The sequence below is a fragment of the Argopecten irradians genome, chromosome 5, assembly GCF_041381155.1.
Source record: "Argopecten irradians isolate NY chromosome 5, Ai_NY, whole genome shotgun sequence".
Taxonomy (NCBI): Eukaryota; Metazoa; Mollusca; class Bivalvia; order Pectinida; family Pectinidae; genus Argopecten; species Argopecten irradians.
Window position 1 is genome coordinate 13,922,059 of NC_091138.1, and position 24,864 is coordinate 13,946,922.

The window sequence follows — 24,864 nt, forward strand, 5'->3', positions numbered from 1 at the left end:
AGTTTGTAAGTAACGATGTACGTCGTCATAACATATATCAGTTAAGCGTAACAATGTCATGCACGTTACCAGGGATACAAAAGGAAAGTAAATTACTTATTCATGTGTTTATATGTGAAACCATTTATGAAAACTTTTGAAAAAAGTCGTACCCGAAATCGTATTCTGTCCATAGGAATTAGGCCTTGATCCAGACCTTCTCTTTGGAACCGATTTCTGGAAATATCACTTTGTTAGTATATCAATTCCCAGACAACATTATACCGGAAATAATGTGTCTAAGAATATTTTGGAGTTCGGACTCAAATGAACAATTGTCAAATAAAGAAACAGTCTGGACGTTCGAGTATTTGCTGGAACATGTAATTACCATTACGTGATATACAACATTTGTAATCTTTTGGCAAGTAACTATTTCATCGCATGTGATTACGGCCGGTGTGTATGACCAGAGGGACGCGCGTGCGTACTGGGAGTAATCCTTCCTTATGTTTGATATATTCCCGAGATCCGTCTCCCTACTCCATTACATAATGCTGTAATTAGAAGAACGGGACAAGCATCCATCAAGGCTCTCCTGGGACAAGACCTCGTCGCCTGTGCTAGCGCCATTAATACATACGGTTATGGCCGGACATTGACAGAAAGAGATACCGGATTTATCACAAGAGATTGGATGTTAATGAAGAGAATCTGGAGTTTTAGTGTTACTGGGGGAAATAAAGAATAGTATTGATACTGAAGGGAAATCCGTGGGAGTTTCCAGTATTCTCAGATGTCAAGTGTTTGGTTGTTTACGAGAGTCGAGCATTTTCGTGTACCCAGAGGTAATTCAGGTTTTGGTGTCAATTGAGGGAATCGTGGTTTGGGTGTTGCTGTATTCAACAAGTTATCGGTGTAATCGTAGGGCATAAAATACTACTGAAGGAGGAAATTAAGAATTCAGACCAATGTATGGAAGAGACCAAGGCTATTTGGTGCTACCGAAGGCAGTCGATCGAGGTTATAGTTGTTACCGGAGGGAACTAATGATGTGGGTGTTTCTGGAGCAATTCAAGGGTTATTGGAAGGAACCAAGACGTACTATTTAGTGTTACCAGAGACAAGGAAGTGAATTGTAGACTTTGGTGTCAGAACTGAGAATCCATAACCTGATCACTATTGGAATTATATAAATTCTAGAGTCAAAAAAATCAAAATATTTTTTCGAAGTATCAAAAGTTTTTCTTTACTGGAGTTTAAAACAAATAAATCTACTTTATCCTCACTGATACATGAATTGTGAACTCCTACGTAAAGGAGCCGTGGAACAACTTTACAGCTCTTCGTTCGAAACTGTTTCAACAAGCGTCATTAAGTTAATACTATTGTTCTGTGACTCCATTAGAACATCATTAGTACGTACAAATTAAACCAAACACCATATCGACCTTCATTTGTTATAAAACCTCTGTTGGTTAATGAATTAAAAGTCTATTTTAGGGAGAACGCTATTCTTGTTTGTTGTTAGGCCGATTAAACATGTCCCTGTTTGCAGGGTCGTTCTCGTTTAGGAAGGTCATTTAACCCATTTAGCTTTCACAAGGTCGTTTTTGTTTACAATGTGCTTATGAGGATAGTCCTATCTTATCTACAATCGAGATATGATCTATGCTGGATTTGCAAGTCATATGATTTATGCTATATATGTGTTGTCTTGTTTTTTGTATGATATATCGACGTACACATCGATGGTGTTTTATCGACTCTGTGTAAGACATACGACGGGCTCTGTCACAGATCCATTAGGCTTCCGAGGATGGCTACATAAACCATATCCTCTCCTACATATATCATCCTGTCGTCACATCAATGTCTCGGCTGAGGTGACTAACCTCAGTATTGCTAAACTGATCGGCACGCCTTCTTGAAAAAAACTTCGAACTTCTTGCCAACTGAAAGACGTTCAATGCTTAAATACTATTTTAATAATATGCTTATATTTACATTTGGTAACACTTTATGATGACATTCTTAGATATTTTACATCAATATTGAAGAAAGAAACCATTATCGTCAACTTAAGTGATCGGCACAACGTTACAATAATAATGGCTCTAAGCGAACATCAGTTCATAGACTGATGGATGTCAACTGCACTTGGTAAGGTTACATAATAGGTCTACAGTTAAAATGTTGATATTTGTATTTGAATAATGGTTGTTACACACTTGCACAACATCCTCCATCCATGAAAACCCGTTTATGATAAAGTCCTCTCTAATATTACAAACATATTCGTCAACGATAATGGGCCTACGGTGGCAAGTGGGTTAAGTATTATAACACATGATTCTATGAATCGACTATTTTTTCTAATGTTATCCTTAGAAATAATTTTTAATTCAATGGTCCTGAAATGTATCAAATTTTGAGTTAAGGAAACAGTTCTCTGAAAAGAACCTTTTAACAATATTAAATAAAGATATATCCAGTCACGATAATAAACGTCGACAACAATGTCCATATGAAATATGATTGTCCATTTATACAATAATTATGGAAAAGTACCAAACGATGGGATTCTAACGTTTCCGTCAATAGTGGCCGGCTCATTGATATTAACATTGACACTAACATTAGCTTTAACCATCCTCATATCGACAATGCAGTTAATCTTTTGAAGATTCTCACAATGGTATGCAAATTCACATTGATATTCACTTGTAAATTGATCTTTTTTATTAAATCATGGAAAACTAGGCCAAGTTCTATTTTCTCTTCTGTACCGCGATAACCACCAGATACGAGTGTAGTTATCCCTTTAGCCATCTTTGACACACTGTAAAACACGCGATTTGTTATACTGTCGAGAGTTGTGAAGAGCCTGGTTTCTTTCAATTGCTTCTGACAGAGATGTTAGCACTTTGATTACATTTCCCTTGAGAAGTTTGAAGTTTCCTCAAATTGCAATAATAAGTTTGATTTACCCGACTTGTAAAAGCGGGTCATGACACAACAAATTCTACATTCAACACACACCGCTGACTTTTATTATTTCTCAGCGGGCAGCAAACTGGAATCTTTTGTTCGATGTTGAAACTTTTTAAGCGTTCTGTCGACGCCACTAATGTTAAATAGCAATCATAATATAAAAAGGGAAACGGCAGTCTAAAACATCCGGTTACAACACCCAGCCTCAAATTAGAAACATTTTGGTCTGCTAATGCTTAGAATAGAGTTGTAATGTCTTATTACATTGTGTTTAACCTGAACTTGGGGTTTAAAATGCTGATTTTAAAGTACATGTTCAGCCAGTAAGAACGCAATGCAATTACACATAGTTCTGAAATTAGAAAATGTCTCCTGTATTTAGTAGCATTGTCTCAATTGCGTTCATACCGCTGTTGACGCAATAAAAACACTGTTTATTCCCTATTTATTGCAACAACAAAGTTGAACGGTACTTTTGCCGGTCAGTGTATTGATGGGGGCAGAGGAATTTCAGTTAAAACCTACTACGTGAATAAGGACATGTGTTGTAGATGTTGCACAGTTGTTCAGTGCAAACAATCTTTAATATTAGGTGTATTTATTAGAGTCAAATAAACGAGAGCGGGTTTGTTGCTGTCTTCGAGAAAAAAAATGTGAAAAGAATGCAGGGTTTATGGAATGCAAGTTATTAATATCAAATTCGGTAGAACCATAGCTGCATGAAACGTTCTTTTATATTACATATTGATTGGAATCAGCCTGTAGGACGGGAGGCTGCACTGTTAATTAAAATACCGGGCTATTTTCAAAGAAAACATCCCCGAGAACACCAACAGAAGACTCCTCTGATGAAACTTGATTGCTACCTTGATTGCTTAAATCTGCAGCAACAGCTTGTTGAATGACTGATGTTATGATGTTAATGACGTCACGCTCTCGGCCAGGTCCTCAATAGGCGGGACAGGTCGACATGATGGATCGTGATGAGCGGTCGGCAGCTGCAAGATGATGTAGGTTTCTTTTTCAAATAAATGGCATCATAAGTGATATCATACTATCAACCCTTCACTGATCCACTTTGATTTAATTGTTTTTAAAGACTATATAGACTATCTCACTTCCAAGCAATGCAGAATATCAACCGAGGTAAACATCTAAAGATAATAATTTAATCGTAATTATACGTAAGTTTCATGGCCAAGTCCATGGTTTATAATATTTATGTATAATAAACACAAGGTATAGTTACTGTTATGTCATAGATAATATTTCACTGATGTTGTATGATTTGCAATGTGCATTATTTACATTATTATTATATTCAAGAAGATACTTCAATAATGTTGTTATTTAACTCTTTGTTCTTCGACAAATAGCACGAGACTGCTGTTACTTTAAATGATGTGAATGTTATATGAAGTGGAATTATTTTAACCGGAAGTCAATGCGCTAATTCAATAATTTGCAGATTCATGCCAAGTAGCGCTTGCTGTTTTATGCGTGTGTAATGATGCAAATAGTTATTTAACCCTGCATGTCGTTTAAACCAAAACAAAGATTCTTTGGTTATTTGGCAGATGCATAGTTCTCTATCTACTCTATAGCTACCAGGCGAGGTCGTCACGATAGATGGATATTTATTTACTTATTTCAAGAGAGCGGAAGTGTTTTTGCCGACATTTGTAAATATATACTCTGACACACGAACAGTAGTATTTGTTTGTTAGCCACGGGCCGTGCCACTCTGCTTCTTACATATCGACTATAAGGATTTAGCAGTTCATTAGTGTCACTAACGTGTGTGAATGGAGCATTATGATTAAAGATTACACACACCAGCCTCATTCGAAGGCAAATTAAATGACAGGTAGTCATCAGTTATCCTAAATGCCGGAGTTTAAATCATCACACTTTGATGAGATACAGACGAGGTTACATCATTCTCACACTATCGTTACCTATCACAGCCAATCAGCTTTAGACAATCACCAATCTATCTCAGACACGTACCATTAACGTGTAAAAGTTAGATAACGGGTGTTTGATATTACCTTGACAGCTGCTTCTGTAAAAAATCGATATAGTTTTAGGCACTTTCTGACTTATATCTTCTTTTCAATCCAGATGTATTCATGAATTTGAAATATGGACTGTTTTCTTAATTATGTTTCCCCATGCCCATTAAAGCAGCCTAATTTGTTCCTCTATTTTTATCTCAAACCTAACCATAGGTTTAACATGATCTTTCTCGACTTTCTTTGACCCTTTCTCATAAAAAGCTCTTGTTATAGATATACTTGACAAAAAACCCAGATCGACATAGACATAAGCATGAACGGGTTACTAAACCAGGAAGGATTTTACCTAGTTTATAATACCGGGTATCACCGATGAATCAGACAACGCTGACTCTTCCGGTGTATCTGGTCTTAGCTAGTCTATGATCAACCATTACCATGGTTCAGTGAGAAAAAGGAGTGAAGAGTAAGAACATAATCGATGATTAGTCATTTCATCACCATAATGAAGTGTATGAATGGAGAATAAAAAGTTTGAAAATAAATGCAAGGTAAACGTGTGTTTCAAGTCATATATGGATTAGAGACATGTATTTTCAGTATTGTTTTATCCCAAGAAGATTAGAGGCCATTAAACTTGTACTGTTCGATAAAGTAAGCGTGTTATCAATGTTTGTACTGTATTGTTTTATTGCTCGATGAAAATGCAGTTTAATCAATACAACAGAACAGTTAAAATATCTTCAATTAAATCGGAAACTATGTGAATGACACCAATTAAGTTTATTGGCGGCTTTGGTGCAATTTCTTTCAAAATATTCTTTTTTTTTCATAATATTAGTTTTATTCTCATTTGATAGCAACGTTAGGAATCCCACGTAGGGCGGTACCTTGGGTTTTGCCATGAGAGCCACATGTGTTCACATTAGGAACAGTATGTGGTTAATTACATCTTTACAAACAAATTACTCATTACCGTGGCAGTAATGAGATCTTTCTCCTTCATCTACGGCCCAAATCTTTTTTTTCAGCAAAGCATTTATCGTTAACATATCCAGCCAGTCAGCCTACTTTTATTGGTTCAATTAATTTGATTCGTCCAAAATACCAAACGAATTTACATCATAAATCAGAGAAAGCGATCAGTGGACTATAAATATATATCGTATGTTTATTTAATGCCGCAACTGTGGGGGTCCCTGTTCGTCTATTGCACGTGGTAAAGCGGAAGTTTCAAACATGAAACGGACATTGATCAATGTCTGGTTCTGTTCAGAGTTTGGCGTTGCTCGAGTCCTTTTAGTCGGTAGAAGTAGAGCGAACAGTTCAGTCATGTACACTACTGACATATCAAAATGTTAAGATTGTTGTACTTTATTTTATTGCATATAAACAGTCGTGGTTAGGAACGGATCAGTCCACTGTAATACGGGCCATAAAGACCCTTCATTGAGGCCAAAGGCTAACTGGGGAAATCGGATAATTTCGGAAAATATTGTGAGGCTTTGTCTAAGAGGGTCCAGAACAGTTGACGTCAAGTCGATTAGGGTGTTACTCATTTAAAATATTTAGTACATTTGATGCCGTTTTACTATGATTTCAAGGTACAATTGCGGTGGTGAAAAACTGCTAATATTTTGGAAATGTCGAAACAAACATCATCTCCACAAAAACATTATATTAAACCACTAATTGACAAATACAATGTATAGCAGTGTTTCACTATTTCTATTATAGTATCATTGATCTGATTTCGGACTAGACACAGATTTCGGGTTAAGATAAAAGATTTGTCATTTCAGACAAAATACAGTTTATGTGATGTTGATATGAAGAAAAAAGAAAGCAACAAGGTGATAACAGAAAGTCATTATTTTGCGAGATTAGAATTTAAACTTCGACAACAGCTGGTTTTATAGACGTTGAAAGCCATAGACCATTCCAATCTCTGGCGCAGTCAAATGCAGTTTTGAGTGCAGTTGATAAAAATGCAGGAAGTTGCATATTAATCACCGGACATACTTTTAAATTACAGACCCCGTTTCTGTTTTGAAGCATAACATTCCTACACTATATATCAACTTTATGTTATCTATGGACATAAACGCTTTATCACTGTCCACTGACGCAGATGTTTACGTAAGGATGGGGTTTAGTTATGGTTCAAAGAAAAACATTATTCAGAGTTATCGAAAATGTTCGTTCCATGTTAATGACATGAGAGATTATTAACATGAGAAAAGTACATTGTTCATCGTTCACTGGATTGCCTTCCAGGAAGACCGCTCTTCAAGTTTGTTTACAAGGTTTAAGTTACATATTCAGAGATATTGTATAGGGCGTGGCATGTCAATATGTCATAACTAACCAGTATCTTATCAGCTTATTGGACTGAGAATCACTTCTTTTTTATATTGAACATACAATTTTAAATCTGGGATAAATCACATATAAAAGAATGTCTTTTGCACTAAAACCTTTTAAAGATGTAATGACATTAGTCTCTAAATAATTGATGGCGCATATTGAGCGGATCTCGCAGGTATCTCCGACCCTTGGAAAACTCAAATTGTGCCGTACTGGTGACATTCAGAGAATGTTTCAATTAATTTGTTTTTCTTCTGAAAATCCACAAAAATTATGCTACACCGCCTACAGACCATAACTGATCTATAGTCGTGTTTATATGAGTCTAACTAACACTAAAATGCATACAAAATAATCTGTTTTGCTTTTGGTGCATGCATAATCAGTACTTCATTTTATATAGGCCATAGTGCCATGTTTTTTTTGGGGTTTTTTTGTTGTTGTTTTTTTGTAAAGAAAAAATACCATTCGTCTGCGATGGAGCATCTTTAAATATTGCTTTAAGGATGTACACCTCTGAGAAGTCAAAATTTTCTTGTATTAAACTATTTTTCTCATATAGATTTTTGGAAATAGGAGTTCATACCATACAAGAAAATGAAAGAAAAAACATATTTCGGTGTGCTTGTTTTTGAGCTATTGTCACTCAAAGATACCAAATTGACAAAATAGTGGATTTTTTGGGATTTTTGCTGTTTTGACCATATACACAAGAGTTTAAAGCCATAATTTCCTAATGTGATTTTTGATGTGTATGGAAGTTTGAAGAATTTATTTTCCTGTAGTCTTCTTTAAAAATATACAAATTTTGATTAATAAGACTCATATTTTTTCTCAGAATAACAAATATGCTACTCCTACCCCTTAATTTTGAGCTACAAAATACACCATTTTCAGCCATTTTTGCCAAATCTAACCCTTTATAGAAACAGTCGTGGTATTAAACTTTTGTTAATATTTTGCATATCAATAGGGAATGGGTTGTTCTTTCTAAATTAGGCAGAAAAATGGGGGGTCAGTGTGCTTACTTTTTTGCCCCATTTGAATATGTGTTATTTTTCAGTATTTTAGAGTAAAAAATAAAAGTGCTCAAATTACCATTAAATGTAAAAATAAAGTGACAAAGCGTATCACTTCACGCAATAATGCTCAATATTTTAAGAACCATGAACCTAGTAAAGATTAACAGCAAATATTAGCTCGATACAGCTAAAAATGCTGGTGCAGTGATGATTTAAGGAAAAACGATTTCAGTAAAAAATTGGTTAAACTATGGCTCTACTCAAAGAGGAAAACACACAATTTCAAAATGGCCGCCAAATGGGCCATTTCTTAAAATCCCTGTATAAAAAAATCTATTGAAAATAGAAATGTAATTTTTTGACAAAATTTGCATCTGGCAACTTGCTACAGATATTGATAAAATATATTTGAAAATCTCATAACTTCTTTGATCTTTGTCGAAACGAGACTTCAACGGGACTGAAACCTCAGAAGAATACATCCTTTATACAGTTTCTTTGCAAAGATTGATCCTAGATACGTATTTTAAGCACTATTCTTTTTTATGACAATGTATCTTACGGTAAATGAGATTTATGACACGTAAATAAACAAAATTGTCATTATTATAGTTATATTAAAATTCTTGTTACAATTAATTTCTAATTCAAAGACTATGACTACCTAAAGCGTGCTTTGTCAAGGTTGTTATGAGATGACAGTCGTGGCGGTCATCTTCGATACCAGATAACAATTTTTTTTAAGTATCATCAAAAAGCAAACCCGACGGCGCATAATATAAAAACATTGTTATTATGTCAAAGATTTTTGGAGACAGAACAATAAAATTCTTTATTTATTGACTTGTTAACATTCCTACCATTTTCAGTTAATTGCATCAGTAGAGCTGCAGTGTCACCACTAAAATTTGAGAAGACGTATAGTTTTCGAGATGAACGCTATGGCGGTAGTCTTTCTGACCGATACAATTATGGTACCTGAGCGGTCTCCAATTCACCAGCAGTCGGGCCTACCACCTGTTATCTCATAAGATGGTGCAAAACACACACAAAATATTAACAAATATCGAAAATTAAATTGGTGTTTGGTCAGTCATTGAATTATTATTTATTGATTTCAAAGAATAAAAGACTTCTTGGTTAGAAGCTGAACCAAACAATTGATCAAATAAAAATAGACTTTCGAATTTGTCTGCCTCCTTTCACACACACTTTGGTAGTGACATCACTAACGACTCTTTGAACGAATGAAACAGCTTTATGAGGCAGTCGGTGTAGCGGCGGTCGAGTAGTTAAAATGTCCCGACATATAACCACGATGCTCCAAATGTGGATCTTGTGTTCAAATCCTATGTGGGTCAGTTGCCAAATACTGATGTCTTGTCGGTGGCATTTCTCCAGGTATTTTGGTTTTCTTCAACATAAACCTTTCACGTATTTCACGTATTGAGATGACCATGTTTTTTAATAGGACGTTTAAACTAATTAAACTTGTAAAAGCTTTGTTCACAAATGTTGTTATTGTAACCATTATCACGTAATTATTTGGCACGTGTGTTCCAATTAGTAGCCACACAATTGGTTAATGTGATTAGGACACTTTCATTACGTCAGCATACTAAATAAAAAGTATTGAGTGTTTACGGAAGACCCAGATCGACAATTCGTGAATTTTTTTTTAGTTTTGTTGTTTTATTTTTTCCATCGACTGTCTCGTAAATGGAATGTTCTTTTAATCGTAATCAGGCCTTTCAACTTTTTTTTCAAAAACAGTATGCCGAACAGCATCACAGTAAAGGGAATGAATACTGTAAACCAACTTTCATTCGCGGCTACTAAATTTTGCGATTTCCATTTCAAACAGTTCGCATGATGAGCATTAAAAAAATGTCCGGAATTTCCTATCTGAATCAATGCTGTAAATGGGAATTCGCGGAGACAAGTTTTTTCATAAACTCCCGAAAAGACAAAAAACGAAACAATAATCCTTTGTATAAAGCATCGTGCTATATTGTATCAAATGAAACCCGGAAGGCACTAACGATTCAATAGGACCTATTAAGGAGTGCCGGACGAATATGACATCATAGCATATCGGGAATTTCCAAATAAGATGACAATTCAGACCATAAAGCGTTACCTCATTTCAGAACACGCTTTTGTTTTCCATTCCGTCGTTAGCAGTCGACAACTGACCTGACAAAAAGCAGGATGATTGGAACAGGCCTTAGAATGTTTAATAAATTGAATCATGGTACGCTACAAGGGAATGTGACGCTGTGAGTGTTAATATAAAAGTACAGTCCTGAAGGCAATAGCAGGAAGTATGGCAAAGACGTAGTAGGGTTTATTATATATTACAGCCAATGCTATATATTTGCGTCATTATGATGAACGGATTATACAAAAAGCATCTTGCTAGAATCATCGTTGAAAGTAGCACATCCCGTTCTGTGATTTATCTCGGAAATATGTAAAAAAATATTAATAAAATACTAGGATGTTGTGATACTAAAATATGTGCTATCAGTGTGCCTGATTGGTTTATTACCAGCGAGTGACGTATATTTTTACGCGAGGATAAAATATTGGTTCGGGCTCAAAGAAAAACATTATCAGAAGTTAGATTATCTCACGACAACTACCAATAGCACTGGCCAACACTGCAGCCAGGTTTGGCTCTCTACTCTGTTCGCATGGGATGAATTATAGCTACTGGGTACGCTATGATAGATAAGTTCCACAACCATACATCCCAGATCAATCCATCTTAATTAATTACCAGATATTTCTGCTTTGACTTTGTGTGGAGTGCGTCTCTCTCAGAGTTGTATGTAACATATCCTTAGGTACAGACTTACACTACGGTAAACTTATTTCATAAGCATGACCATAGCCTACTACCAGGTCGATGGCTATGTGTAATATTGCGAAACCATTTATCAATAACAAAGCTTCACTGATAGTATTGCTGCTTCCATTTGTTTTCACTGTAAAACTTATCTCATTGATATTCATTGGAACATGGATGTGTTTAAAAAAATATATCAAACAATGTAAACGCATCAAAAGAGAGGACATGGACTAACTCGTTGAATTGTCCAAAGCTGAAGCATCTACGGGGTTTATAACAAAACAAAATACTTGTCGAGTTAGTTTGAATTAATCAAAATGTAGTCCACGCGATTGCATTTTTTTTACGAATCTACAAACTTCTAATAGCACTGAAACAAAACGTGATAATCGAAACTGGCGCTTTATTTGACATTGGCATTACTTTTTGTCGGTCCAATCCCTCGTTTAAAACTATCCTTTTTACTGTATTTAAATCTTCACTACTAACATAAAGCACAACTTAAACTTGTCTTATTTAAATTCAATTCTAATGTTTTAACGCAACGTATATTTAACTTACATTTTGTCTTTCAGTTACCAGAGCGACGGCTGCCATGTTTTGAACACGACCAAGACACGATAAAACCATGATTTCCGAGGACCATGACATGCGATGAAAGCGCCAAAGCGTTTGAAGCAATTCTTAGTCGTACACGTCAATTCGGATTCTACCAGAAGCGTCTGTTTTTACTTACAACACTGTTACAATCCCTATGTTGGATGATCCTCATGTATCTTACCTTCCTCAAGAAAAACGCGTGGGAGGAACAACCGTGCTTGAAATCAGTGACAAGAGACCCCACTGTGACAGGAAACTTCACCAATAGTACTGAGTCTCCGTTCAGACAGACGACAGTTGTCGAAACGCGAGGATGCGAGGAGGCGGGAAACCGTACGTTCGATGGAAGATGGATCTTACCGAAGGTAGGTCTGTCCCGGGCTGTCAACGTTTTTTGGACATAGCTTGTACTCTGAACTGTGTTATTGAATGTTTATGTATATTTTTCTTGAAGATTTTATTGTCAATTACAAATCCCAGAATTACATTTTTTAAAAGGTACCGTAATATTTTTGTATGGTTTGGTACAAACTACGTGTTTTGTGTCTAGATCATAGAACAAGATCCATTCGAATTGTGACTACGTCCACATGATGCACATGTCAGTCGCTTATTGCTTTGCTGCTCCTCTTGTATAATACACTTGGTCAGAAAAATGAAGCTGACATCCTTCATCTTTACATATATATATGCACAACTATCTCCATGGCAACAGTAAGTTTAGGTTTATGTGAAGAATAATTAGATCATCCTTTTGTTGTGTTCTAGTGGATGACGTGGGGACCAGACGCCGTCCTGTATGAGTATGTATGGTATGGCCAGAATGGAGGTATGATCGCCGGGGCCTTCGTTGGAGGATTCTTTGGTGACCTTGTCGGTAGGAAAGTCATCTTGTTCCTTATGTACGCAGGCATGTCGATGGCCCAGGGCATGGTGGCTCTGTCAGAGGACTGGTACAACTTCTTCCTGTTCCGAACTCTCGTCGGTCTGTTTGCTGGTATGCAACTTTAGTTCTATACGGGTTTTAAAAACCTCTTTGAAACCATATGTTATGTTACAACTTGTTATTCCAGACATGTATAGCATTTCTTTTTGAAATGGATTTCTCTTTCTCCCATTCATCACTGTATTACTACCATACCTTAATGACAAGTAAATCAAAGTGAAATCAGCGATATTTGGGTCATCATGATTGTTCTACCCATTAACCTGTCTTGTCGTTAACCCCTTTACTACAACATGGATCAGTACATTGAGTCCATAGGGTTTGAACAGACAGAGCAAAACCGATTTCTCAGTAACTTCGCCTATTTTAATATTACAGCAATTTGTCAAATGGACACAATCTACAAAAGCTATTTCATCTAATTTGCAGTAAATTTTGCATGCTATTTTGAACTTAATAGACTTGCAATGTAATTTTGCCCGGACGATCCATACATTGATAAATTTAGTTATAAAATGCACTAAATTGAGATAGAATAAATATTTTCTCCATTAAAGGTGGATTCGTGGTGACCAGTATGGTACTGACGGTGGAACATATCGGCCAGAATTGGCGGGACGTCTGTGTCTGCTCGTGTCTGTGGACGCTGGGAGTCCTCGTGCTTTCCTTCGAGAGCTGGCTCACACAGAACTGGCGCTACCTCGCCATCGCCACCTCCGCCACCAGTCTCCCATTCATTGGTACATATTTGTGAGTACTTCGGCAAACTAAAGGGTGACATTTAAGTAATTGATATAGCATGAGTTTTTTTCATCGTCGGAGATCCACGGGTGATCGCACTACACTACGCTACACTTATCACCCGTGGGCAAACTCCTCGTAAAATCGTCGTAAAATATGCTAATTCACACACTAGAATTAACCAGTTAGAGTACTCGATATGTAGTTCGGAACTCTTCAGAATGAAGATAAACATAAAATGGCGGCGCCAATAAATAACATATGAGTTTTGTATAAAAACAATCAAGGACAAATCATACAGATCTCTATCTTCGCAAAACTATCTCTTATGACCACATATGTCATGGCAGTATGGCGAGTGTGGAGGTATGACATCAAGGGTAGAATGGAGTTGTTGACCACAGTGAGTGTCAACCAGCTGTGTTTGGTTACAATATGTAGGTCAAGGCGTTGTTAGCTCCATGACGTTGAGCTACAACATACGTATGCCCTAATTAGTACATTATACCTAATAACATTAAGACTATTAGTATAAAACACTGAAATGAAAATAGCTATTTCTACCCTTATAAAGCATAATATTATTACAGAAATACCTAATAAAGTCCTATACTGCTATGAACGAAGCTAACAACGCTTTTGTTCATAGTTTACCTGGCCCATACACACACGTGTATACACCGCTCGTGCGCTCACAGTATCGTGTACCCAAACATTCGCCAGGTGCAAGTGTTGGTCAACTTTGTTGTGCTGCCGTATACTGTACATAACCTTTACTCTGATTGGATGAAATCCCATCGTAAAACTATCCTGGAACCAATCAAATTCTTCATGCATATAAATTACCTACGACGATTTTACCTGGAGTTTGCCCACGGGTGACAAGTGTAGCGTAGTGTAGTGCGATCACCCGTGGGTCTCCGACGATGGAGTTTGTATACTTTCCTATAACAAAATATATACCCGAAATTAGTCTTCTTTCGACGAATTCGGAGTTTTCTGAATGATTAATTTGGAACACAACCGAGTATGACCCACAACAATTATGTTGTAGTTTATATAATTTTGTTGTCAGTGAAGGCTTTTCAAAATATTCAAATATAGTTCTCGCATTGGTTAAGTTATCAACTTTGTCATAGGACGTTGGTAACATTTTAGGAAAACTATTTTCATTTAATAAAATTACAAAAGAATTTATGTCCAAAAACCCTACCAACTTCAAACAAAAGGAAGCGCAACAACTAACCTCGCTCTTTTTGTCCAAAAGTAGATCGTATGACATGAAAATATTTTGAATATGCTTTTAACTGATTGGTCAACGACCTTACTGCGTCAATACCGAACTGTTTGAAATGTCCCTTACGTAATTGGTGTGATTGAGCATATTCCTTCTGTCTTTGGAATACATGTGAAGACAAGAACTAGAACAGTGTCAATTAAGGTGACGCCAGCGTTCATAAAACTTAGAGTTATTTATGGCAAGCTAATCGATCGGTCAGCAAAGTACATAACAATTATATAACGTTAGATTCCTATCCATCAAAGACGAAGTTAGTTATGTATATGGGTAAATGGGGAAGTTTCGTCCAGTAGACTATTACGAGACTGTTACGACTGACCCCACGGTGTATCAATAGTAATTCATACGGGTCGTGATTACACCCGGGGGACGGGCCCTAGTTTCAGGAATCGGAGCATCAATTACGGTCGAGGACCACTTTCTGTTATTTATAGTCTGTATATTGCCAGCGCTGGCTACACAGAGAGGCAATATAGACCACAATGTGACGTATTGTTCTCCGGGGCAGATCTCCCGTAATGGACCAGTAAGTCTCGGCCTGTCTCTAACTATCACAATAAAATACTCTAACTGAATGATTTACCATAAGAAATGGTAATTGGTGGGAATTCTCCTTTCTGTTTCTTCAGAGGAATTCTTGAATGCAATCGATTCTAATAACCACAGACAGAAACAAATGTCATTTCCTGTTAAAATACAAAACATATTTCCTTACTTACTTACTGATATTTCGAAACATTGACAAACGAGTTTTGAGAAATTTGTACATTGGAACAGTCTGTATGTAGTTTTGATTTTTGGCCTTGAAAGCTATTCAACACTTTCAAAAACATTACAAACTGAAGGTTGGTTTAACGCCAATACATTTTTAAAAAGGCAAAATAGATTATGTTCGTCTAAAAAAAATCCTTTGTTATCCTCATCTATGTTAGATATGCAATAGAGAGCTATTCAGTTTTCAGTTTCAAGCACATAATGTTTCCCAAAATATCTTTGATGACTATCTAAACAACGTTATTTTTATCAACAGCATATTTCCAGAAAGTTTCCGATGGTACGGATGTCGAGAGAGGTTCGCCGAATCTGAAGCTGCCATTAAAGAAATAACGTCTGCTAATACAACCTGCGTGGCGGATGTGACGTTGCTGTGTGATCGAGCTAGACTCGCCGTCCTGAATTCTATGCACAAAAGAACTCATACTTTTACTGATCTGTTCCGTACAAGGAAATCCTGTAGATATACCATCGCTGCCATTGTATGTTGGTACGTCTTTTTCAATTGTCTTGTCTTCCCTTTATCTAAAGAAAATATTGTTATATTTAAGAAAACAAATAATTGTTTGGTCGCATGCATTTAGGGCATTCTTCACCATTCATGACTTTTTGATAATACTCAGCTCACGCTTTGCCCCGATTCTAAACTACTGCCCTTAGCTTAGGGCAAGGTTACACAAGTGAACATATTGCATGACAATCGGTATCCAAAACTCGGATTATTGTTTCATTTTCTTAAACAGAAATATTCGATCAATTACGCTACTATCCCATTTGACACTTAACCACTTTCTCCGACTGTGCATCTTTATTATGTAAACAAATGAACATGTTATCATAAAAACACAACACAGATAAAATGCAATTTCCCAAAACTCTTACATTCAACAAATGTAGATACGGCACATACAAGATAGACCTTTTGTATGTTAATCTATCGGCCAAACTGCTCTAGGTCCATCAGCTGCGCCGTCTACCGGTGTTTACTGGACCGGATGGACAGTCTTACCGGAAACGTTTACGTGGACATCTGTATCACATACACCATCGATCTACCCATCGTGTTCTCCGCCATCGTCATTAACAAATGGTAGGTGCATCAACAAAATGAAATATGACATTTATTCAAGTAGTAAACTTGTATTTTTTTTATTTTATTTTTTTTTTTTGATAAAAGTTTATGACATCTGATGATTTTTGAAAACGGGTTTCGTTTTATGGTAATTTGCGGGGTTTCGATGGCGAAGAGATGAAATAAATACTTGTCTGATAAATCCTGCCACCTAGCAGACATGTACCGCATATGAGTATCGCATATACCCAAATTAGTAAAGTTGATGTTTCCTGAACTGTTGGTCATTTTCAATTTCCTGATGATATTAAGGGATCTTGTTGAATCTATTTTCAATTCTGCTTTTGGCTTTTGCCTTAAATCAACCTATATCTGTCTCTAGGATCAAAGAACAGTGCTATGAGGACGAAAACAATGGTATCAAACTAATTTGTACACATTTACCTGTTATTAAGTGCATTCTCTGAAACCTTGTACGAGAATAGAATTATTATTCCAGGCGCCCATGATGAAAAACGCCTCTAATTTCGCATAAATTCTTGAGCAGATAGGCGTTTGATTTCGGTGAATCAATTCAATAACATAAAACATCTAGGGTTGAAATAATGACAACCATATTGCATGGAATTGTGATTTAATTACTAAAAGAGGCGGCATAATTAGAACTTCAGTAGGAGTTCGGTATTACATAAGATACCGCACACACGGAGTTCCCGCTGTGGTAGTCTTCGTGCAGTGGAAATGTTTCCCGATTTTTATCCTTCTCATCTGAAATTTAGAGTTTTTATAAATTTAAGCGGGGTTCCTGAAATGTTGATATGGTCATTGAGCGAATGAATGCACTGGGTACAGACTAATGTGAGTGCAATAATTCATTAATATTTTATCTGATTTTCTGTAGAGATAGAATCGAGCCGAAATCGAGTAAATCTCCTCTTTATGTGCACATTATGTAGTTATGCACTCTAAATGCCCTACATCACAGAATACTCTGGGTCTATTAACGTTATTTTACTGATTCAATCACACTCCCTATGTTCACCATGGGATCTCAGTCAGGCTTTAGTGTGTATACTGGGGAGGAGGCCATCCAATCTAATATTGATGAGACAATACCAGACCATTCTTCTTTTGGACAAACTTTCAATATTTATGAAGAACGTAATACAGATGGAATGAAAAAAGCACGTGAAATCAATTACCTTAAATCTTGAACAGAGCTGACGAGAAACCCGTTAGAATTCCAACCACATATTTTTTGGAAATGAATGAGGTTTCGGAAAATAACGGAGAATGTGTTTCTTAATAGTTGAAGTAATTCGTATCCTAAAGACTTACGTTGGATTGGGTCCCGTGTCATCTGGAAAATCCTGTTGATATTATTTCTTTGGCCCTTAACAGTTGAAAATGGACTTTGGTCGAGGTATGCCTCTTTCGAAATTGTGCGAGACTACTTTTTTCTTCAAATGTTCCTATCCTTCATTATAAATGTAGATCTGAACTTTGATATAGTTTTTTATTTATAGATTATGTCCCGCTTCTCATATATGATAAGTTACATAAGCGGTTGCATGTTTTCTCAATCTTCAAACTTAACAACCAAACTGGCTGAATTTTTTTAAAACAAATTCAAAATTGTTGAAGTTTATCATGTACAGACCCGTATATTAAGGAACAGAGAATGCGATTGTTTTATAACATAATTAGAACTCGATCAAATCATGCTTGTCTGGCTAAGGAAAACGTTCTCCCTGTATTGGTATGACTACAGTCGATAAGCACACATTTGATTGACATGCAAGACAAACACAAAGTGTCAAAACAGGTTCCGTTACTTGGTAATCAAGGGAAAGAAATGAAATGCTCACCAAACAACCATATACTTACTGCATTGCTGCGCACAATAAACTGATTCTGCCTTGAAGTAATTACCATGGTTAGATTGATTTGGTTTCGCTTTCTTTCATTCTGCTTATATTTCTTACAGTTCAGGAAATTTAAGACGACTTTTCATTCTAGCGATACGTGTATGTGAAGCGAGTGTGTACGTTTTGGGAGACCGGGGTATAATCGAGCCTCTTGTCTCTTTAGAGTGCTATCCCATTTTTTGCGTGAAAATATGACAAGACTGGTTATGTCATAAAGGGAGCATAGTGTGATGTTTACACATGACAGTGTACTATCAGTCACAAACACCTACTTTGGTGAACTGAAGGACTATCATCTTCGCTAGCCAAGGGAATTCAATCCGATACCCATTCTGAAACAGGTAGAGTATCGGACTGGATACTAGTACTCCTGGCTAGTGAAGTTGGATGACTATACATATTCAACCTTTCAGATTATTTTCCAAAAGAAGAACAAAAAGTAATCTGGCTCCTAAATGACACATCTTTCATATGCTTACAGTATAAATTTAATTTTAAAACCTTTCAATCTCCCTTTTTAGATGCTTTACATCCGTCAGCGTGTGATGGTCTTCCTATATACAATTGTTTTTGGCGTGTTTACGACAATCAATAGCTTTCTCGTCAAAGTGCCATTAGTGTTTATAATGGGAATTTAATAACATTTGATATCGGAGGTAATATTTCAGGAAACTTTGGGTGATAGACAAGTATGTTGATAAAATATTGCTTTGCTATAGTCTCGAATTTTCTGACGAGAACTGTGTCTGACTTTCGTCCTGTTGTGTAGTTTAGTCTTCAGCTACAATGAAGGAAGGAGAAAAATCAGCCTTGAAACAGTTCAAGATTCATCGAAGAGCACATTATATTTTTATAATCAAATCGATAGCGCCCTCAGAGAATGCATTTGCATCCATTATTTGGATTTAAAAATGCTACGGGTTCTGAACACGCGACATGCTCTTCCGGGACAGTCAAACGATCGATAACCCGATATTTCCTGAATTTCAACTTTTTTTTATTTATGGATAATGGTATAATATGCAAAGTTAGTTTTAACACTTGGCTTTTTCGGCATACGGTTGTGTCCCTATGGTCCTTTGGTACTATAGGGTATCCATTATAGTTAGTCTACTTAACCACATTACATGTAGTTTCATCGTGCACTTGTATAAGCTGGCGATATCAAACAGTTTCGAAATGAATCCCCAGTTGAAATTATAGTACAGTGTAACGACTTTTTCAGTTTTGTGGTGCGGATTTTTCTTTCCTTTCGTCTTTTTTTCAGCTTGGCAGTAAGTAAAATTGGTTGTGTATGCTCAAAATGTGTAATACTGATTTGGTTTCTTATACACAGACGTCTCCATGCCAACTCGATTTGCGCTCATTTAAGAGAAGCATTCTAAGAAGGTTCTTTCAGTCTATAATATGGAAGAGCTTAAGAAGCAGAAGAGTTAAAAATTGAAAAGATGATTGAAAGATATTTTCGAGAAGAAGAAAAGGGCAAATCGAGTTAGTACGAATATTGCTGTTTACAATTTTAGTCGGATTGAGGTGTCTGTATCTAAGAGACGAGAACGTGTGGTTGAAAATTCCGTGAGATGAATTACTGGTCTGTCCGTTGTCAGTATGTGATGTAGCGAATTTAGGATATGCCTTTGTTAGAGTTTAATGATAAATCAAGTATTCTTGCTATCACAAAATGACACAGCATGAACAAACCAACGCCACAAAAATACCCGTACACATCGTTCGCAATCATATAGCACAGAATAGAACTAAAACCACATTCCAGACTAAAACCTGAATGATGCTCGTATACTTTTGTAAAACCAGCGTATATGTGTTGCATAAATGTTTGACAACAAGATCGTTATAATATCTGATAGAGTGGTATCAAAAACATTAAGATGGAAATATTGTATACCCTTTGATGTTTGACAACAAGTTCGTTATATCTGATATAGAGTATCAACAGCTTTAACATGGTGACATTGTATACCCTTTAATGTTTGACGACAAGTTCGTTCTATCTGATATAGTGGCATCAACAACAATGGGGACATTGTATACCCTTTAATGTTTGACAACAAGTTCGTTCTGTGTGATATAGAGTATCCACAACATTATGATGGTAACATTGTATACTCTTTAATGTTTGACAACAAGTTCGTTCTATCTGATATAGAGTATCAGCAACATTAAGATGGGGACATTGTATACCCTTTAATGTTTGACAACAAGTTCGTTCTGTGTGATATAGAGTATCCACAACATTGGGGACATTGTATACCCTTTAATGTTTGACAACAAGTTCGTTCTGTGTGATATAGAGTATCCACAACATTAAGATGGGGACATTGTATACCCTTTAATGTTTGACAACAAGTTCGTTCTGTGTGATATAGAGTATCCACAACATTGGGGACATTGTATACCCTTTAATGTTTGACAACAAGTTCGTTCTGTGTGATATAGAGTATCCACAACATTAAGATGGGGACATTGTATACCCTTTAATGTTTGACAACAAGTTCGTTCTGTGTGATATAGAGTATCCACAACATTAAGATGGGGACATTGTATACCCTTTAATGTTTGACAACAAGTTCGTTCTGTGTGATATAGAGTATCCACAACATTGGGGACATTGTATACCCTTTAATGTTTGACAACAAGTTCGTTCTGTGTGATATAGAGTATCCACAACATTAAGATGGGGACATTGTATACCCTTTAATGTTTGACAACAAGTTCGTTCTGTGTGATATAGAGTATCCACAACATTAAGATGGGGACATTGTATACCCTTTAATGTTTGACAACAAGTTCGTTCTGTGTGATATAGAGTATCCACAACATTGGGGACATTGTATACCCTTTAATGTTTGACAACAAGTTCGTTCTGTGTGATATAGAGTATCCACAACATTAAGATGGGGACATTGTATACCCTTTAATGTTTGACAACAAGTTCGTTCTGTGTGATATAGAGTATCCACAACATTAAGATGGGGACATTGTATACCCTTTAATGTTTGACAACAAGTTCGTTCTGTGTGATATAGAGTATCCACAACATTAAGATGGGGACATTGTATACCCTTTAATGTTTGACAACAAGTTCGTTCTGTGTGATATAGAGTATCCACAACATTGGGGACATTGTATACCCTTTAATGTTTGACAACAAGTTCGTTCTATCTGATATAGAGTATCAACAACATTGGGGACATTGTATACCCTTTAATGTTTGACAACAAGTTCGTTCTGTGTGATATAGAGTATCCACAACATTGGGGACATTGTATACTCTTTAATGTTTGACAACAAGTTCGTTCTGTGTGATATAGAGTATCCACAACATTAAGATGGGGACATTGTATACCCTTAATGTTTGACAACAAGTTCGTTCTGTGTGATATAGAGTATCCACAACATTAAGATGGGGACATTGTATACCCTTTAATGTTTGACAACAAGTTCGTTCTGTGTGATATAGAGTATCCACAACATTAAGATGGGGACATTGTATACTCTTTAATGTTTGACAACAAGTTCGTTCTGTGTGATATAGAGTATCCACAACATTGGGGACATTGTATACCCTTTAATGTTTGACAACAAGTTCGTTCTGTGTGATATAGAGTATCCACAACATTGGGGACATTGTATACCCTTTAATGTTTGACAACAAGTTCGTTCTGTGTGATATAGAGTATCCACAACATTGGGGACATTGTATACCCTTTAATGTTTGACAACAAGTTCGTTCTGTGTGATATAGAGTATCCACAACATTGGGGACATTGTATACCCTTTAATGTTTGACAACAAGTTCGTTCTGTGTGATATAGAGTATCCACAACATTAAGATGGGGACATTGTATACCCTTTAATGTTTGACAACAAGTTCGTTCTGTGTGATATAGAGTATCCACAACATTAAGATGGGGACATTGTATACCCTTTAATGTTTGACAACAAGTTCGTTCTGTGTGATATAGAGTATCCACAACATTGGGGACATTGTATACCCTTTAATGTTTGACAACAAGTTCGTTCTGTGTGATATAGAGTATCCACAACATTAAGATGGGGACATTGTATACCCTTTAATGTTTGACAACAAGTTCGTTCTGTGTGATATAGAGTATCCACAACATTAAGATGGGGACATTGTATACCCTTTAATGTTTGACAACAAGTTCGTTCTGTGTGATATAGAGTATCCACAACATTGGGGACATTGTATACCCTTTAATGTTTGACAACAAGTTCGTTCTGTGTGATATAGAGTATCCACAACATTGGGGACATTGTATACCCTTTAATGTTTGACAACAAGTTCGTTCTGTGTGATATAGAGTATCCACAACATTGGGGACATTGTATACCCTTTAATGTTTGACAACAAGTTCGTTCTATCTGATATAGAGTATCAACAACATTAAGATGCTGACATTGTATACCCTTTAATGTTTGACAACAAGTTCGTTCTGTGTGATATAGAGTATCCACAACATTGGGGACATTGTATACCCTTTAATGTTTGACAACAAGTTCGTTCTGTGTGATATAGAGTATCCACAACATTGGGGACATTGTATACCCTTTAATGTTTGACAACAAGTTCGTTCTGTGTGATATAGAGTATCCACAACATTGGGGACATTGTATACCCTTTAATGTTTGACAACAAGTTCGTTCTGTGTGATATAGAGTATCCACAACATTGGGGACATTGTATACCCTTTAATGTTTGACAACAAGTTCGTTCTGTGTGATATAGAGTATCCACAACATTAAGATGGGGACATTGTATACCCTTTAATGTTTGACAACAAGTTCGTTCTGTGTGATATAGAGTATCCACAACATTGGGGACATTGTATACCCTTTAATGTTTGACAACAAGTTCGTTCTGTGTGATATAGAGTATCCACAACATTAAGATGGGGACATTGTATACCCTTTAATGTTTGACAACAAGTTCGTTCTGTGTGATATAGAGTATCCACAACATTAAGATGGGGATCCTTAATTGTAATGTACTTATGTCTGTTGCAGTATTGGCCGCCGCTGGTGCCTGTTCCTGTATGGGACGTCGTCCGGGTTCGCTCTGATGTGTATCATTGTCCTCCATATCACCAATAATCTGGACAAGGACGAACAGATGGTCACCAGTATATCCGTGTTCGGCAAACTAGGAGTAACTGCTTCAATGGCCCTGACTGGACTCGTCACCATAGAAACATACCCCACAGCCATCAGGTAAATAGGTGTAACGACACTTACAACATTTCCTCTGCTAAATTACGTATACCGTATAGTAGTTATTGTAATTACCTTACCATAGAAATATGCTCGTCTATCAATAACAGAAGAAGTCGAGGAAACATAGACCATTTAGGGACCATAGTCTTTTTCATATCTTATTAGTAATTACAAGATCTATTACAGTCCAACTGTTAGATTCGTTTTTAGCAGTAGTGCATAAATGATACGATTCAACGATCTGCCTTAAGGTTCTGCGTTTTTTCACGATAATAAGTAATAACAACGGATCGCCATCTTTCGCAGTCATAACAAAGGAACGCCTTCTTCCAAATGCGCTACGAAGGTTGCGTTCTTTCTTAGTCATAACAAAATGTTGTCGCCTATTACATGGGTTACATAACATTGCCTTCTTTCTCGGGTGGCGTAACAAAGCATTGACCTTTTTTGGCTTTCGAAATACATCTTCGGACTCATAGAGTTACCTTCTTCTACGGTCACGATATCTTTTCGCCTCGATTATACGATTTCATTGTATTCAAAGCACTGTCTCTTCACAGTCACAGAATTTTCTTATTCCATAATCATTAGGCCTAGTGCAGAGGCCATTTTCCTTCTTTTATAAAATATTGACTATGGTACATGTACACGCCATTGCAGGTGTATGGGGACATCCGTCGGTATCATGTCTGCTGTAGTCGGCTGTACCGTTGGCAGACAGGTCCTCTCGGCCTTTTCTAAGGTAAGCAATCCCACGTGTGTAGATACCTCCAATCTAAATTAGTGAGGCGCTCAGATAAGTAAATGAATATATGTTCTGATATCTAAATTAGCGATATGTTATGATACCTAAATGAGTTCAAAATTCTACTTGAATTGAAGTTAGTAAGTTATTACTGTAACTAAGAAAAGTATCAGAGGAGTTTTGTTGGCACATTTTGAATTACAATAGTGATGTTTCTAAACACTTTCACTGTGGCAAGATGATCGTTGATTGTTTGGTTTTCAGTCAT

The 24,864-nt window shown here is 36.4% G+C and overlaps 1 protein-coding gene across 4 annotated transcripts in view; it reads left to right on the top strand.

The window, feature by feature from the left end:
* LOC138322935 (solute carrier family 22 member 4-like) overlaps nucleotides 1-24,864 on the top strand; it is a 38,465-nt gene that overhangs the window by 12,040 nt on the left and 1,561 nt on the right. For 2 of the 4 annotated variants that reach the window (XM_069267184.1, XM_069267182.1), the window contains exons 2-8: nucleotides 11,810-12,199; nucleotides 12,603-12,831; nucleotides 13,338-13,530; nucleotides 15,852-16,085; nucleotides 16,551-16,685; nucleotides 23,645-23,848; nucleotides 24,512-24,593. In XM_069267184.1, coding sequence (XP_069123285.1) covers nucleotides 11,879-12,199; nucleotides 12,603-12,831; nucleotides 13,338-13,530; nucleotides 15,852-16,085; nucleotides 16,551-16,685; nucleotides 23,645-23,848; nucleotides 24,512-24,593 — 1,398 coding nt within the window. In that variant the 5' untranslated portion in view covers nucleotides 11,810-11,878. The other 2 variants (XM_069267185.1, XM_069267183.1) reach the window with 2 other exon arrangements.